Below are 16,352 nucleotides of genomic sequence, written 5' to 3'. Positions count from 1 at the left end.
ATTTCAAAACTGCTCGCAATTTTCAAGAAATGTTTTCCAAATCTCAACGCTGCTATGGCGGGGATGACGAAGCCATGATATGATTATTTCCGAAGTGAAAGTTGAGCTGATCTTAGGGTTTTGCCATGTGTAGTTAGTTGGTACATAGCTAGAAAATACAATATAAATGTCTATTAAAAAATATTTAAAAAATACGATCCTAGCATCGCATACACCCACATGAACAGTGAAAACAAATAAAACGTTCATGATGAGCAAGAAATTCAACATTTTGGGACATGGAATCTCGCTCACATACACCTACATGAATAGTGAAATCCAAAAGAAATGTAAACACTTTTAAAAAATCTAACTTTTCTTAATAAACATTTTTTTGTGATGGAATGGCATTCATCAATGTCTAAAAAATAAATTCAACATTTTGGGACATGGAGTTTCTAAGCTCACATGCACCCAGATGAACAATGAAATCCTAAAGAACTAAAAAAACTGATTTTGTTTGATATATAATTTTCTGCTATGGAATGACATTCGTGGATGTCGGAAAAAGAAACAAAATTAATGCTCTGAAGACTATTTTTAAAGCTTTTTGGAGCAGTGATTATATCTTTTTTGCCCACACATCCACGAATGTTACTGTTCATACCATGTGCATACGAGCTCAGACAAGAAACACACTTTCGAACATTTTGGTCCAATATAGGCAAAAAAAATACAAACAACAGTTTGCAGGGGTCGCAGTGTTTACAATATATTCATGGTAAAAATCAGGTAGATGGATGCTAACCGCAACAGGTAATACAGGAAATGAGGTGATGAGTGGCCTTCTGCAATGTGGCAAAAGGAGTAGTGTCAACAAAGTTTGAAAAATATATAGCTGACAAATTTCAAAAGAACAGAAGACGGTAAGCTCTGCTACTAAGAAAGAAGCCATGCTAGCTTGGAACCTTAAACTCATCACAGGCCTGTATCTCAGAACCTCTTGGACAGGTTAGTCGAAAACCTAGATCGACGGAAATTCGGAGTCAATTCAATTGCTGGACAAGAAAGGCTTGTCTCCGACGGTTGGTCGCGTCCCTCTCATGAGAACCGGCTCTGTAAACCGACTGAAACGTGGTCTCAGGTACCTATCAACATGCAGAATGTTCCCAGGCAGATTTACATTTACAGACAAGAATATTAGAATAAGATACTATGCAAAAAACAGAGCAAGCAAGATTAAAGAGAAATCACACAAACAGCTGAACCAAACCAGGTACAACTGGAGACTCCAGCACAGACCAAACCACAAAGGTTATGGCCCAAGGAGGACGCTTGCAGTGGAGAAAAGCAGCTGTTGTTTACAGTGTCATGCGACACTTCATATGGTTGGAGATTCTTCACCGGGATGATATAATATGAACCAAGTTAACAATATAAAAAGTAGAAGACTTAAGCGGTTTAAGCCTCAGAAAGCCACAAAAATATCATCATTTGGAATCTGACGGTAATTCCAACATAAAGCAAATCATCATAGGCTTAAATTGCATTCTAGATCTAATTTAGAAGATAAGACTGCCCAACAATCGTTGGGCGAAAAAACCCGAAGAAAATGACAGAGACTGCATCTCCCATATTTTCTTGATGGAACTGATTTCTTAGCAAATATGGTAGACACTGCTGCACTGATTCTCTACTAGCACAAATTCATCCCACACATTAACAACTTAGGAAGTAATTAGCACTTCAAAGTACAGCCAGCACCATTCACATTACTTAACAACGCGTAGTGAAAGTAAACAGGAAAGAAATAGCACAGATGTATAGCATATATACTCCCACACATCACGATGACGCTCAAGGCAGCACAAAAGGCACCAAGTGATAGCAAAGCCATATAAATTGTTCAGTTCTACTAGTACTATGAAGTAAGGACTAGGGTCATGCTCATAAAGGATGGACACTCCGAAGGTATACATGGTAAACTAGAAGTACCACCTTATAGCCCTACGAACAATGGAGGCTCCGTATACACAAATCTTTCTTCTTGCATCTCACTGAACGGAAGTGGAATCAGGCTCTCCTGGATGTACTGATTAGTGAAGTATACTGGATGCTTGGCCTCTTTGATTTCGACATAACCCAAAAACATTCCATCAATGTCACAATGCAACAGAAAGTCAGGACCCTGTGGGCCAGTACACGAACAGGTCAGCAGCTCACGCTGGTTAAGCAGCGCCATCTTAGAAATAAATCTCACACTTAAACCAAACTGTGGTGACGTCTTCATCGCTAACAAGTTAATCCGGTACTTCAAGGCCCAGTCCTCAGCATCATAGTCTTGCATAACCCAAATCTCTATGGTAGCATTACTGCTGCTGCATGAAGCAAGCTTGTCGTCCATCTCCAACAACGACAAACGACAGCCCAGCTGGTCAGGACTGCGCATCCACCGGAACGTCTCAGTTACTGTGTCGAACACCATAATGTCCACAGGAGTCTCCATGTAGATTCCTGTTAACCAGTGCAGGTTGCCGCGGTGATTGAGTTGTGAACTATAGCAGGAATCAAAAGCATCTTGACAACTATATCTTGGCAAACGCGATGACACTGACGGCCGACTGATGCTTCTCGGCTTGTCAGATCCTACCGTGAGAACGTAGCCACGATGGCAGACATATGAGAACCAGAGCACCCGGTATTCCCCAGATGGTTGGTGCCGGTAGAATCCGGCTATGTAGAAGTCGGAACCCCATGGCGATGAAGATTGAACTCGGGGTTGTGGTAGTGGAGCACATTTGCCAGTGGTTGGGTTGCAGATCCAGAAATAAGATCCGCTGGACAAGATAAGAAGGCCATCACAGGCACCCACGAGTTTAATTAACTTAGAGTGTCGAATGATTGGTGAGAGCTTTTGATTGGAGGCCATGGCACCATTGTCACGGAAGACAACGAACCCGACTCCTTCCCGCCCAGGGATACACTGTCTGATGACAGGGAGCGAGGGCTGGCGGCAATGATTGTCGAGCACGAACTTGTTGGTGGAGGTGGCACTGTGCCACAGCTTGTGGACAGCGCGGCAGCGAAGGACGTCCTTTGGGGGCAACCGGACTAGGATCTCTTCAATGACAATCTACTCGGGCAGGTCGTCAAGGACGGTCGTGTGGCTTCTTTTCGTCATGGTGGTTGACCGCCACTGGTGTTCTGTCAAATCTACAGAAAAGAAGAAAAAAAGATGGACATGATTGAGTTTACCTGTACCCCTAAATTCAACTTGCCAAATGCATAACAGTATTTGGCATAGGTCAATAGAAATGTGATACTTTATATTCAAATGTTCTATGGCAGAGTACTGCTATGAAGAATCAAGCATATAAAAGAGCATCCTAAATCCACAACGGAAATACTAACGCTTACACGTGTGGACGTTTTATCTCGCCCACACACGTGGATCCATGTCCGTTTATGGTTGCACGAATCTTGGCATGTTTATGGTGCCACGTGGGACTGGGCTGGTGTATGGGCATTCATTCGGTCACCCACACGTCCGTTTTCACCACACGGAGGGACCGGTGTGTGGGCATTTAGCAGTTCGCCCACACAGAGGCTGGTGAGTGGGCATTTATCAGTTCGCCCACACGCCCGTCTCCTCTCCCACACCCAAAACTGCCATTTGCCATGTGTTTTGCAGGGTACATGGCAACTATCCAAGTGTGCTTGTAAGCAGATGGCAACTCTCTTTTTACCCGAACATGCCAGTTGACATGTGTTTTGCAAGGTATATGGCATCTACCCTAGTGTGCTTGTAAGCAGATGGCAACTCTCTTTTTATCCGAACATGTTATTTTGTCATGTCTCTTTGTAGCGCTACACGGCAACTACCTAGTGTTAGTAGGTGGCAACTTCTAAAATTTTCAAATCATGACAACTGTAGTAAATCAGACCATACATGGCAACTGACTAGTGTTAGTAGGTGGTAACCCCTAAACTTTTCAAATCATGGCAACTATAGTAAACCAGACCATACATGACAACATCTGCAGTTGTCCAAAAATGGCATATGGCACTTGACCTGAGATGCAACTGCAATTGAGCAACCATGGCAACTGTAGTTGTCCGACATGTCAACTGCATTTAAACGAACATGGAAGAGGGTCCGGACCATGGCAACTGCGGGGCGCGTGGTGACTGTCACGCGTGGCGTGCGGACCATGAGGTAGGAGGCCTGACGTACGGGCATGTGGGCATTTCTATTTTACCTACACGTAGACGTGTGAGAGGGACCGCGAGAAAAAAAAAAGACATGTGAGCATTACTTGTTTTGCCCACACGTAGGCGTGTGGGCTGATCCCCTTAGACACCACACAAAACGTGTGGGCAGACCCCTTAACGCCCACATGTGTGGGCATTATCGACGTCTATCCACAAAAGTGTGAATTTGTTAGTTTTGCAATTGTTGTCCACTTGTCCCAATCCAATGTAATAAGGGCGACGCTACACGTTCACCGGTGGAAATTCAAAAAGGATCCGCCACCTTTCTGACCATTGGATTGATACATTAATTACCGTCCGATCTACCAATGTAACGTAAGCAGCCACCCTTTGCAACAAGAGTGGTGTTTCTGCAACAGTCTGCTTGTTGCAATTACTCGAGCCTGCACTTTTTATTTTTTGCAACAGATATTTTTTTAGAAGATCCACCGCCTCATGAGCCGTTCGATTGCGTGATACGAGTCGTTCAATTATCTTGTCTAATTTCCCGCAACGATGCTCTTGTTGCAAGATCTGCTCTATTCTGATTTCCTGCAATAAGACCTTTGTTGCGAAACCTCATCTTCTATAATTTCCTGCAACAAAACCCATATTGCAAAACCTCTTCTTCTCTAATTTTCTGCAACAAGGTCTTTGCAAAAAATGCAATAACGTCTTTCGCCGCATCTAATTTTCTGCAACATCTTCCGCCGGGTCTAATTTTCTGCAACAAGATCTTGTTGCAAAATTTGCAACAACAACTTCTATCGCGTCTAATTTTCTGCAACAAGACCCTTGTTGCAGAAATTGCAACAAGACCTCCTCCGCATCTAATTTTCTACAGCAAAACCTTTGTTGCAAAAATTGCAACAAATTTGTTGTTGCATATGAGCTCGAGGAGGCGAGAGCCATGGACGCCGGCACTCCTCCAGGACGGCGGCGACATCGAACGGCGAGCGACGGCAGATGCAGCTCCAGAGGCGGGTGGTCTGGTCCGGCGGCTTCTAGCGCAGGCGTAGCCGGCTGGCAGCACCATGGTGGCCGGCTTCCAGCATCTACGGACCAGCCATGGGTTGCTGCACCAGTCACCGGCCATGGAGCGCTTCTCGTCATGGACGAGATCAATACTTCACTGAAAAGACGCATGGTGTGGAGGCATGCTGTGACTACAGAGGTAGATGTAGAGGATGAATGAGGGGAAAAAAGGAAACGAGTGGCTCACAGTGAAGATAAGAAGGGAAAAAGATGCACGGTGATGGCCACATGGGACGCGTGGCGTGCGTATGAGGCGGCGGATGGAGCGGTAGAATCCGCCGGGTGATAGTTAGCGTTTCCCTAGTATAAATTGGCAAATCATAACTACTGAGATGGACATTCATTCAGCGTACTATTTCAATGTAACAATAATTACTGCAGGAACATGTCAGTAGTGACTAATGAATAGAAGGTTCTAGTGACCGCGGTTGAGATGCCATCGAACATAGTCATGCATAATTCGTCAAAAAAACAAGGTGAGTTAGTGGGGGTTCCAAGTGCAGTTTCGTCTTACCAGTACCAGAGCAGCGGGTGCCTCCTCCCGCTCCGCCGCTGCGCGAGTCACCGTCCCCGGGAAGGACGGCGGCGACGCTCCCGGGAGCGGATGATGCGAGGGCTCGCTCGTCACTGGGAAGCAGCCGCCACCCGCGGCGACGGGGAGGAGGGTGCGGCGAGCCGACGAGGCCGTCGGAGGATCTTCTCGCTGCTGCGGCGGCGCCGGTCGGGTCTGGACTTTTTTTTGTCGGTCGGGTCTGGACTATGTACTGTACGGGACGAACTCTCGACTCGCGAGCCGCCTGTACGAGGCGGCTGCTCGTTTGCTGGTCACGGGGCCCAAGTGTGGGAGGTGATATGTATCGCGCGCGCGATACGCAGCGATGTCGTCGCCCGCAACGCGCGTCCTGCTGACACAGCCTCCCGCAAATAGGCCAGCCCAGGAGCGCTGTTATTTTTTCACCTGGTTTTTTTTCCTATGTGTTTCTTTCATTAGCTCGTTCTTTTTTTAACTCGGTCGGTTTTTAATTCAAAAAAATGTTTGCGAATTCAAAGAAAGTTACTGAATTCCAAAAGTATACACGAATTTAAAAAAACTGTTCTTCAATTCAAAAATTGTTCGCGATATCAGGGAATGTTCACAGATTTAAAAAGTTTTAGAGTTTTAAAATTCGTGAATTCAAAAAAATATACTGAAAATACTCGTGATATCAAAAATGTTCACAGATTTAAAAATATGTTTGTGAATTCAAAAAATCACGAACTCAAGAAAAAACATAAAGTTGAATTTTTTTGGTGAATTCAAAAACTAATCATGGATTTGAAAAAAAATTGTAAATTCAAAAAATATTTAAGGATTCGGAAAAATAATGTTTGAGAGCAAATTTGTAACTTGTGAACAATTCAAAAATTGTTTGTGGATTTGAAAATATGTTCGAGAGCATTTTTTGAATAGATGTGCTTCTTGTTGAAGCAAGGGTCGTGACTTTTCCTTTTGGGGAAGCATGATTGTGCTTCTCGTAAAAGCACATCTTGTGTTTTTCCCTTTTTTTATCTGGGAAGCACAATGCTTCTCGCACTTCTAAAAAAATCATCCAAATCCTAGGAAAAAACAGGCAAAAACCAAAAAAAATGCCATTGAAACCCAAAAATGCATATAGAAAATAAAAATATGAAAGTTGAGGGAGTGCCAGCACGCGATACGTGGCAGCGGCTGGGCGCCCCACTTGGCACGCTCCCATGCCAAAGAAAATGACCCTTATGGAAACCAACCCCCTCTCCCCCCCCCCCCCCCCCCCCCCCCCCCCCCCGCGGTAACCGTTAGGTAGTTGCTCCCGCGACATGTAGCATTAGTGCCCCTTCAGCGGCTTAAGCGGTACTTGGTGACCTCCTGTGCACGCCTGAAGGACGTAGCCCATTACAGTTTGTCGCTCACTAGCTCAGTTCCTGTCCCATTCGCTCATTTTCATAAAATATCATGCTCCAGTTGACCATTGACTAGATGCATCGATCTTTGACCTGGCCCATTTACTTGATGTTAACTGTTCACTTCTCCAAAAAAATCTAGGTGTTCAAAAAAGTTAATATATTTAAAAAAATGTACATTTCAAAAAAGTTTATGAATTTCAAAAATCATGGGTTCCGCGGATATATAAAAAGTTCAGGAATTTGTGGGAAATGGTACATAAATTTGAAAAAAGATCATGAATTTGAGGGAAAAGTTCACAAATTTGGAAAAAAATCCTGAATTTGAGAAAAAGAAGTTCACAAAAAGGTCTACAAATTTGAAAAAAAAATGTGAATTTGAAGAAAGTTTGTGCATTGAAACAAAAACATGAATTTGAAAAAGATCCTGAATTTGGGAAGAGTTCATATATTTGAAAAAACTCATGAATTTAAATAAATTTGTGAATTTTAAGGAAGTTCACAAATTTGGAAAAAGTTTGCGATATAAGAAAATAAACAAAAAGGGGGAAAGGAAAAGGAAAAGGAAAAATAAATCAATGAAAAACCAGCCGAGCAAAACTAAAAAAATAGACGGGGAAGCATCTAGAAGCTTCCCAAAATCAAAATGCAACCGCCCTCATGAAAACTTGGGGTCCGCTACGTTTTTAGTGATACACTCTAGGTACATCTGACACGATGTGCGATGAGAAGGAAAAAAAACGTAAAAGGAGCAAGCCCAGGACGAAGGGGTGTGCGCGAGTTGTAGAAACGATAGGAATTGAAGCTTAGGGATTAGCCAAGGTCAATGACAGTGCACTATACATTGAGCTACATCTCTTCTTTTCGCAACAAGGCCTAAGGCCATATATTAAGAATTAGAGAACCTTACAAACACACCCATACTGAAAAGGTAAAATTACAATCAAAGTCTTAGGGGTGCCAAGTTCTTCTTACTCATGGCGGCACACCATGAGCGAAGCTCGGTGCCGCCTCTGGGCCTCTGCCTTGTAGAAGTAGCGGCAGAAAAGTCATCAATGCAAACAGGAGACTCTAGTAGCCACGATTTGGAAAGAAAATCACCTCCTCGGAAAAGAGAACGTCAATAAGGGCATGTAGAAACTCCAAAGTCCATAAAATCGGGCTGAATTGAGACAAATCCACTAGAAACCTAAACCCACTGGATCCTAGAAGACCCGCATGAGACATAAAACCACCCTATGCACACATTGAGATGTGGTTTAGAGGGAAATTTAAAGTGGCAGATGTACGAAGGTTGTTCTATATGTTTGAAATGTTCCCAAACCGTCATTCGAGTACCTCGATTCCTCATGACAGTGTGGTTGTCCTACAACTCAAATAAAGTGAAGCTCAAAGCTTCGAGTCACCGGAAAACCACGTCTTTAACCTTTTTGAAGTAGGGGGGGGGGGGTCAACCATCTCCTCAATGAATCTCCGAGGAATCAATGGCCTGAGATAGACCATAAAAATCGTCATTAGGTCCACTAATCACATTGTCATCACACCAAAAATATTGTTTAAAGATAAATACACTTTCACTTGCGTGATCTCCTTTCACTTCTATATTGTTATTATTTCAAAAAAAACTACCCAACTTTATTAAATTGAAATAACATTTATAAACAATGGGATAATATCTCCGGCTATCCAACCCAACTCTACCACTAATGAATCTAGCTAACCTAGCTAGCTCATGAGCCACCTTATTTGCCTCCCTATTACAATGCTCACAATTGTACGAGAGAAATCGCAGGCAATATGATAACAATCGTCGAAAATTGAAGCGCTTCCTCCCGAGGACCGGCTGACAATGTTCATGGTATTAGTGATCTCCAAATTGTCACAGTTGATAAGAAGGCAATTGTAGCCTAATGTTGTCACTTGGTGGTCTTGATATGATAGTGCCTCATCCTATAGGACATGCTTAGACCACGTGAATCTTTTTTTTTGCAGACAACACACATGCTTAGATCATATGATTTATAGGATTTTCTTTATCTCACATGTTGGCCTAAGGGGTTCACTATCTTCAATGAGGTCAATCATTTTGTTTAAATGGTGGTGGTAGATCAAAATTTACGTTGATTGCATCACATCGTGATGTATTTTGGTTAGGCCAGCCTCTAGTACAAATTGTATGCTGGCCATCAGCATGTTTTAGCCTCTTTTTTTTAATTTTCATTGGGGGGGGGGGGGGGGTTCCCTACCTGAATTGTATTCATTTTCCCTATAAGGCTTTGCAACCTTTTTTGCAAGATAGGTTCAAGTGAACCAGAGGTACAGAGGGCACGGGGGGAAGAGATAAAGAAAAAGACACACACTAACAACACACTTAGCAGGTGAGAACAAAGAGGGTCAACAAAACACAACAAAGAGCACCACCGGCATAATCGAACGGCATCGGCCAGCCAAGACCAACCCATGGCACTGCACGGTCGACGCAATCGAAAGGCTCCACGTAACCGAGACTGCACAATGCCACGACACCACCTATGTCATGGGACACATTCGAAGGGTCACGCGAGGCCGAGATGATGCCATGGCACCTGTGTGCCACCGGTATAGTCGAGGGGCGTCGCCTAGCAGACCAAACCACGACACTGCATCGTCAACGCAATCGAAAGGCACCATGCATCCGAGACTACAAAACGCCGCGACACCACCTGTGTCGGGGGTACATTCGAAAGGGCACGCGGGGCCGAGACAACGCGCACAACACATGTGTGCCACCAGCGTAGCCGCAGGTCACCGCCTAGCAGAGACACACCAAGAAGCACTCGAGTACGAACACCGTCAAAGAAAAGCACAAAACCACCATCGATCCCGAGCCGGCCGCACCACCACCAACACAGCCACACTCCACCGCCGCCCACGCGAGTCATCGGTTACCACGTCATGGTCTCCAAGACGACGCCTCCAAAGAGGTAGCGACGCCCCTGACGCCGTCGTCGCCCGATCTAGCAAAACTAGATCTTGGGCTTACGCCCGGAGAAACCGGACTCGAGGGATTTTGAGTGAACTGAACTCCTCAGCAACGCCCCAAGGAGGAGAACGACGCCAAAGTGGCGCCGCCGTTACTGGCATCAACAGAAGTTTTTGCAAGGTTTTCACCCGAGCCAGACACTTGGCCATCACCTCAAAATCCAAGACCTGGCACACCTCCGACAGCAGCAGCCGGCCCCGGGAGGGGAGAGGAGCACCCCCACTGCACCATGAGAAGATGACGCAAAGCACCGTCGTCATGGATCCTGGGGCTCCCTCCACCTCCTCCTCCCCCGCACAAGTTGGACCGGCCCGAAAGCCGGCAGCTAGTGCCACCAGCGCACAAGCACGGAGAGGCGGGAGAGGGTGCAGGAGAAGACGTCGCTGCCCGCGCAGATCTGGGGCGACAAGGCACCAGGAGCTGCATCGGCCGCGTACTGCGCGCCAACCCAGCCAAACGGCCGCACCCAAGCCCCCACACCAGCGGCACCCGCCACGGGACGCCGCTGCCGAGTCAGCGAGCAGTCCGCACTCTCGTGCCCGAGGCACCGCGCCCCCAAGCCTCCGCCCAGCGCCACCCACTCACAGCTCCGCGCCTGCACGCGTAGCTCCACGCCGCCGCCGAGGAAGCTCGAAGCTGCCGGATCCAGGCACCAGCCCTTAGATCGGCGCGCCGGCCAACAAGAGAGACCCCCGTCGCTGTCGCCAGTCGTGCGGCTTTGCCTCACGACGTCCTTCGGCAACGGTGGAGGGGAGGGGTGGATGGCGGCCGCCGACGGCGGCTAGGGTTGGGGTGGCCGCCCGAGTCGCCCGCGCGAGGGGGCGAAGCGGGGGGGGCAGTCGTGTCCTATGTGAAGCATAGCCACCGTTTTAGCCTTTTAGATATATTAGATAAGTTGTTAGGGTGTGTTTGGTTTCAGTCATCAACTGGAATGACATGGGTCGGACTCGTTCCAAGGACTAGTTCATGTGTTTGGTACGTAACTGGAACAGGAACCAACTCGTTCCCACCGAGGGAATATTCGGCCCATATCCAAAATGCGCCGATACCTCCAAATCGAAGGAATCACGAGAACCGGTCTAGGTCTCGATCTAACCCCTTACTTCCGAGAAATCCTATCGCCTCTCCTTGCGCCGCCTCTCTCTCGATATGAAGAGGAGCTGGTGCGGCGGCCGGATGACTGGAGGGCGATGGCCTGACCTGCGGGGGCGTTCCTAGGACCCGTTCTTGCGACGGCCGCGGCCTAATCTGCTTGTGCGCGGCGGCTTGATCTTCGGGAGGGCACTGCAGGAGGGCAGCGCCGGCGGCCTAATCTATTGGTACGCTGCTGCCTGGTCTGCTAGGGGGCTACGGCGACCAGACCAGCTGCGGTTGCATCTTCCATGTGAATTGCTTCTTCTTAGTTAGCGAGATCGTAGCTTTCATGTATTCTTGGTTCTTCTGTGTATATTGCTTCTTTTTCTTTGTAGCTGTAAGATATGTTTGATATCGTGTATCTCCCATGCTTGTGTGTGCATATTATCAAAATGAACTAAATTCGTTTTATTCTGTCTCGCCAACCAAATGCTCAAACGTAACCATTCCATTCCGTCTATTGTCTCAACTGTTAAAAAATAATTCTGTAATTAGGGGAAAATCTCCCCCTAATGCTAGAAAATGTTCCTCATTAAATATGCAATCAATTTCCGGGCATTCTTTCTGGTACTTGAAATCTCCTCCTAATGCCGGAAAATGTTCCTCCTGGACCGAGCAACACCGTGATTCCTTATCTGTCTGAGGCTACTGCTGAAATGGAGAACACGTTGATTAAGTACACCGCAAACAACGTGTTTGGCGACTTCGACTAGTCCCTCAATCTCCTAGTGATCTACTTAATTATGTCCATTTGTGATGATTGTAATAAGAACATAAGTTTGTTGTTGTCTTTATATTGTATTGTATCAGCACATTTGATATAATAAAGATTGTATTCTATACATTACTATGAGGTTTTCTTATTGAAAATTCTTTGCTTTATATAGTTTTCTACGGGGACAATCCGATGGAAGAGGAATTATGCCTTGTGGACAGTGGTGCCACAAACTCTATACTGAGGGAGATGAAATATTTCCAAACTCCGAAAAAGACGAATGAAGATATTCTAACTATCGCTGGACGCGATACTGTGATTGTTGGTACTGGACGTGCCATATTCACCCTCCCAAGTGGTACATATGTGACAATTGAGGATGCTTTACTGTATCCCTTCTGCACGTACCCTGATTAGTTATCGAGATATCCGTAAAAATGGTTTTCATATTAAAACCCATGAAGACAACAAAGAGGAGTATCTACTCTTTACTAAACATGATGGATATAGCAAAAAGGTACATGAGAAAACTCCTTCTCTGTCGTCTGGTTTGTACTATACGTACATCAAACCCATGGAACATGTTGCATACAAAGTAATTTTTCAGAATGTTAACGCATTCCAAACCTGGCATGATCGCCTAGGCCATCCTGGAATAGGGATGATGAGAAAAATTACTAGCAATTTCATTGGTCATAATTTGCTTGAGTCAAAATTTCCTCAATCTTCTGATTTTGTGTGCACATCTTGTGCCACGGGAAAGCTAATTTTGAGGCCCTCACACCTCAAAATACAAGCTGAACCACTTCAGTTCCTTGAACGTATTCAAGGAGACATTTGTGGTCCCATTCAACCATTATCTGGACCTTTTCGGTATTTCATGGTTCTGATTGACGCATCTACACGATGGTCACATGTGTGTCTTCTATTCACACGAAACCATGCATTTGCCAAGATAATGAGGCAAGTCATTAAGTTGCAAGCCCATTATCCTGAAAGTCGAATTAAGTCAATTCGAATGGACAATGCTGCAGAATTCTACTCACGTGCTTTCAATGATTATTGCATGGCTTTGGGGATTGAAGTTCAGCACTCTGTTCCATATGTCCATACACAAAATGGTTTGGCTGAAGCATTGATTAAGAGGATCAAACTCATTGCAAGACCTTTGTTGACGAATTGCAACTTGCCAACCTCTTGTTGGGGTCACGCTGTTTTACACGCTGCTGACTTGATACAATTGAGGCCAACTGCATATCACAATTCTTCCCCTCTGGAATTGGTACGTGGAAATCCTCCAAGCATTTCCCATCTGCGTAAGTTCGGATGTGCTGCATACATCCTAATCTCACCACCACAGCGGACATCTATGGGCCCACACAGGAAGTTGGGGATCTATGTGGGGTACAAATCGTTGTCGATTATTAAGTACCTGGAACCCCTAACTGGGGATCTGTTCACAGCCCATCACGCTGATTGCATATTTAATGAGGAACATTTTCCAGCATTAGGGAAGATTTCAAGTACCAGAAAGAATGCCCGGAAATTTATTGGAATGCTCATTCCATTCCATCCTCTGATCCACGTACCCATGAGACCGAACTTCAAGTTCGAAAGATCATTAATTTGCAACATCTTGCAAATAATCTGCCAGATTCATTTACTGATTTGAAAGGTGTTACAAAATCCTTAAACCCGGCCAGAAACGCGCCAGAAAGAGTGGAGGTACCAATAAAAACCACTCAACTCCCTATTCCTAAAAAGAGGGGGAGTAGTACGACCTCTAACCCGGAGCATGCTTCTAGCAAGCAGCAAAGGAAATCGAGGAGAAAAACCTCGGAGTCAGTAAATGCAGGTCAACTCAACGTTGACAAACACCTGATGGGTAGTATACACCCAGTGAAAGGGCAACCTCCACAACTCAGTTCCAGTGTGCACAAACTGACTGGGACATCGGAAAACCCAGACTCAATCATATTGGGAAATCACGAAGAGTCACTAGGGGTGCAGGAAATTTCCATCAACTATGTTGATTCTGGAGAATCATTTGACTGTAAGACTACGATTGTCGACATATATTTTGCTGAAAAGATTGTCGATACCCTTCTCACTGATCATGATCCAAGGTCTATCGTTGAGTGCCAAAAGTGCTCTGACTGACCTAAATGGAAGGATGCAATCCAAGCAGAAATTGCCTCGCTTAACAAAAGAAAGATATTCACTGAAGCAATACCTACACCTCCCAGTGTTTTCCCTGTGGGATTCAAATGGGTTTTTTCTCCGGAAACGAAATGAGAACAATGAGGTGGTGAGATATAAAGCAAGACTCGTAGCACAAGGTTCACGCAGAAACCCGGCATTGATTTCACTCAAACATATTCTCCAGTAATGAGTGCAACCACTTTCCGATATCTTATATCTTTGGCAGTGCAAAATCGTCTATCTATGCAGTTGATGGACGTCGTGACCGCATATCTTTACGGGTCACTAGATTCGAACATATATATGAAGGTTCCTGATGCAATCTCTGTCCCAAATAAAAATGCAAAACGCAACATGTATTGTGTAAAGCTGAATAAGTCACTATATGGCTTAAGGCAGTCGGGACGGATGTGGTACAACCGACTCAGTGAGTTCCTTCTTCGGAAAGGTTACTCCAATAGTGATGATTGCCCATGTGTTTTCACCAAGAAGTCCTCTACAGGATTTTGCATCATTTTTCTGTATGTTGATGATCTCAACATCATCAGCAGCACACCAGACATTGATGAAGCACGCAATCATCTAAAGATGGAATTTGAGATGAAGGATTTGGGTAAAACCAAATTTTGCTTAGGTATTCAACTTAAGCATCTTCCCTCATGAATCATGATACACCAATCTGCCTATATCCAGAAAATATTGGAGAAATTCAATATGGACAAATCCTATCCATCTAAAACTCCCATGGTGGTTCGATCTCTAGACGTAGAGAAAGATTCGTTCAGACCAAAGGATGATGGAGAAGAGGTGTTGGGACCTGAAGTTCCATACCTTAGTGCTATTGGAGCGCTTATGTATCTTGCAAATTGCACAAGATCTGATATTGCATTTGCACAGCTCCCACCAAACGTCATTGGTCTGGAGTGAAGAATATATTTCTATATCTCCAAGGCACAAAGGATCTTGGCCTATTTTTCCAGTTCCTGAAAAATCAGGACTCTGATGTGAAGATGTCGGCTATTTGTCTGATCCCCATAATGCCAGATCTCAGACCGGCTTCGTGTTCCTACATGGTGGCACTGCTATATCATGGAAGTTTTCGAAACAGACTCTGGTGGCAACATCTACCAATCATTCTAAAATAATTTCATTATTTGAAGCAACATACAAATGTGTATGGCTTCGCAGAATGATAAACCACATAGAACAGTCATGTGGAATGGGTTCAATAAAATCACCTACCATTATCTATGAAGATAATGCAGCCTGTGTTGCGCAGATGCAAACATGATACATCAAGAGTAATATCACCAAGCATACTCCTAAATGGTTTTTCCCTCATAATCTTCAGAAAAGCGGGGAAATAAGCATTCTGCAAGTCAAATCATGCGACAACCTTGCTGATTTATTTACCAAGTCTCTGCCAAATTCTACATTCCAGAAATTGGTATGCGAAGACTTAGGGACTTGCAGGTGTCAGGGGAGTCTCTTCTTGAGATATCCTCGTTTTAATGACATCACATTATGCTATCTTTCTTTGTGAGTATATATTTCAGGATCTTATCAAAGATTCTATAAAGAACTTTTGAAGGAGAAATGATCTACATGATCAAGCGTAGATTAGGAGGAGTGTTAAAAAATAATTCTATAATTAGGGGAAAATCTCCCCTTGCCCAAACTATCGTTGCGGTTTGTCCCGCAACCGACGCCTCCCTTCGATCTCCTGGAACTGACGCCTCCTCGAGAGACCGTCGTGTCTCTCCGGGTCGTATAAAAGGGGGCCTGTAACTATCGATCAAGGATTCGATCATTTTGATTCAAAACATCAACCAAACATAAGAACGAAACCGACCCATTCTAGTGAAATGGAATGTCATGGAACTATTACATTCCATTCCACTTCATTCTGCAACCAAACACATCATTAGAGATCTGGCAAAAATTTCAAAATCTGTCCTTTTTCCTACCGCCAAAGGGCATGGAGTGTGTGACCGCCGGGCACCTTGGCAGTAGGGTTATACATGCTACCGCCATCCCCTGTGACTAAACCCGGGCAAATGTTGGCCCAGGCCGGGTTTCAAGACGGGCTTGTAA

General features: G+C 44.9%; 1 protein-coding gene and 2 non-coding genes across 3 annotated transcripts; all 3 read right to left on the bottom strand.

Moving 5' to 3' along the window:
• Positions 1 to 733: 733 nt before the first annotated feature.
• Positions 734 to 6,070, bottom strand: LOC125531744 (F-box protein At5g18160-like). The gene is made up of 2 exons (XM_048696028.2): positions 5,780 to 6,070; positions 734 to 3,192 (listed from the first exon to the last, which is right to left on the bottom strand). The coding sequence occupies exon 2, from the start codon at positions 2,906 to 2,908 to the stop codon at positions 1,979 to 1,981; it is 930 nt and encodes a 309-aa protein (XP_048551985.1). The 5' UTR covers positions 2,909 to 3,192; positions 5,780 to 6,070; the 3' UTR covers positions 734 to 1,978.
• On the bottom strand, positions 1,208 to 1,389 carry LOC125531745 (small nucleolar RNA Z112). The gene has a single exon (XR_007293490.1). It is a non-coding gene; the product is annotated as a small nucleolar RNA Z112 (small nucleolar RNA).
• Positions 1,440 to 1,520, bottom strand: LOC125531746 (small nucleolar RNA snoR77Y). The gene has a single exon (XR_007293491.1). It is a non-coding gene; the product is annotated as a small nucleolar RNA snoR77Y (small nucleolar RNA).
• Positions 6,071 to 16,352: the final 10,282 nt, after the last annotated feature.

Source organism: Triticum urartu, chromosome 7A, assembly GCF_056163025.1.
Source record: "Triticum urartu cultivar PI428250 chromosome 7A, HENAU_Tu73, whole genome shotgun sequence".
In the NCBI taxonomy this organism is placed as follows: domain Eukaryota; kingdom Viridiplantae; phylum Streptophyta; class Magnoliopsida; order Poales; family Poaceae; genus Triticum; species Triticum urartu.
Note: the sequence above shows the minus strand (reverse complement) of the source record. Positions and strands in the feature narration are given on the sequence as shown.

Excerpts from the sequence above, each read along its gene's own strand:
- LOC125531744 (XM_048696028.2), bottom strand. The coding sequence starts at position 2,908 with ATGGCCTCCAATCAAAAGCTCTCACCAATCATTCGACACTCTAAGTTA.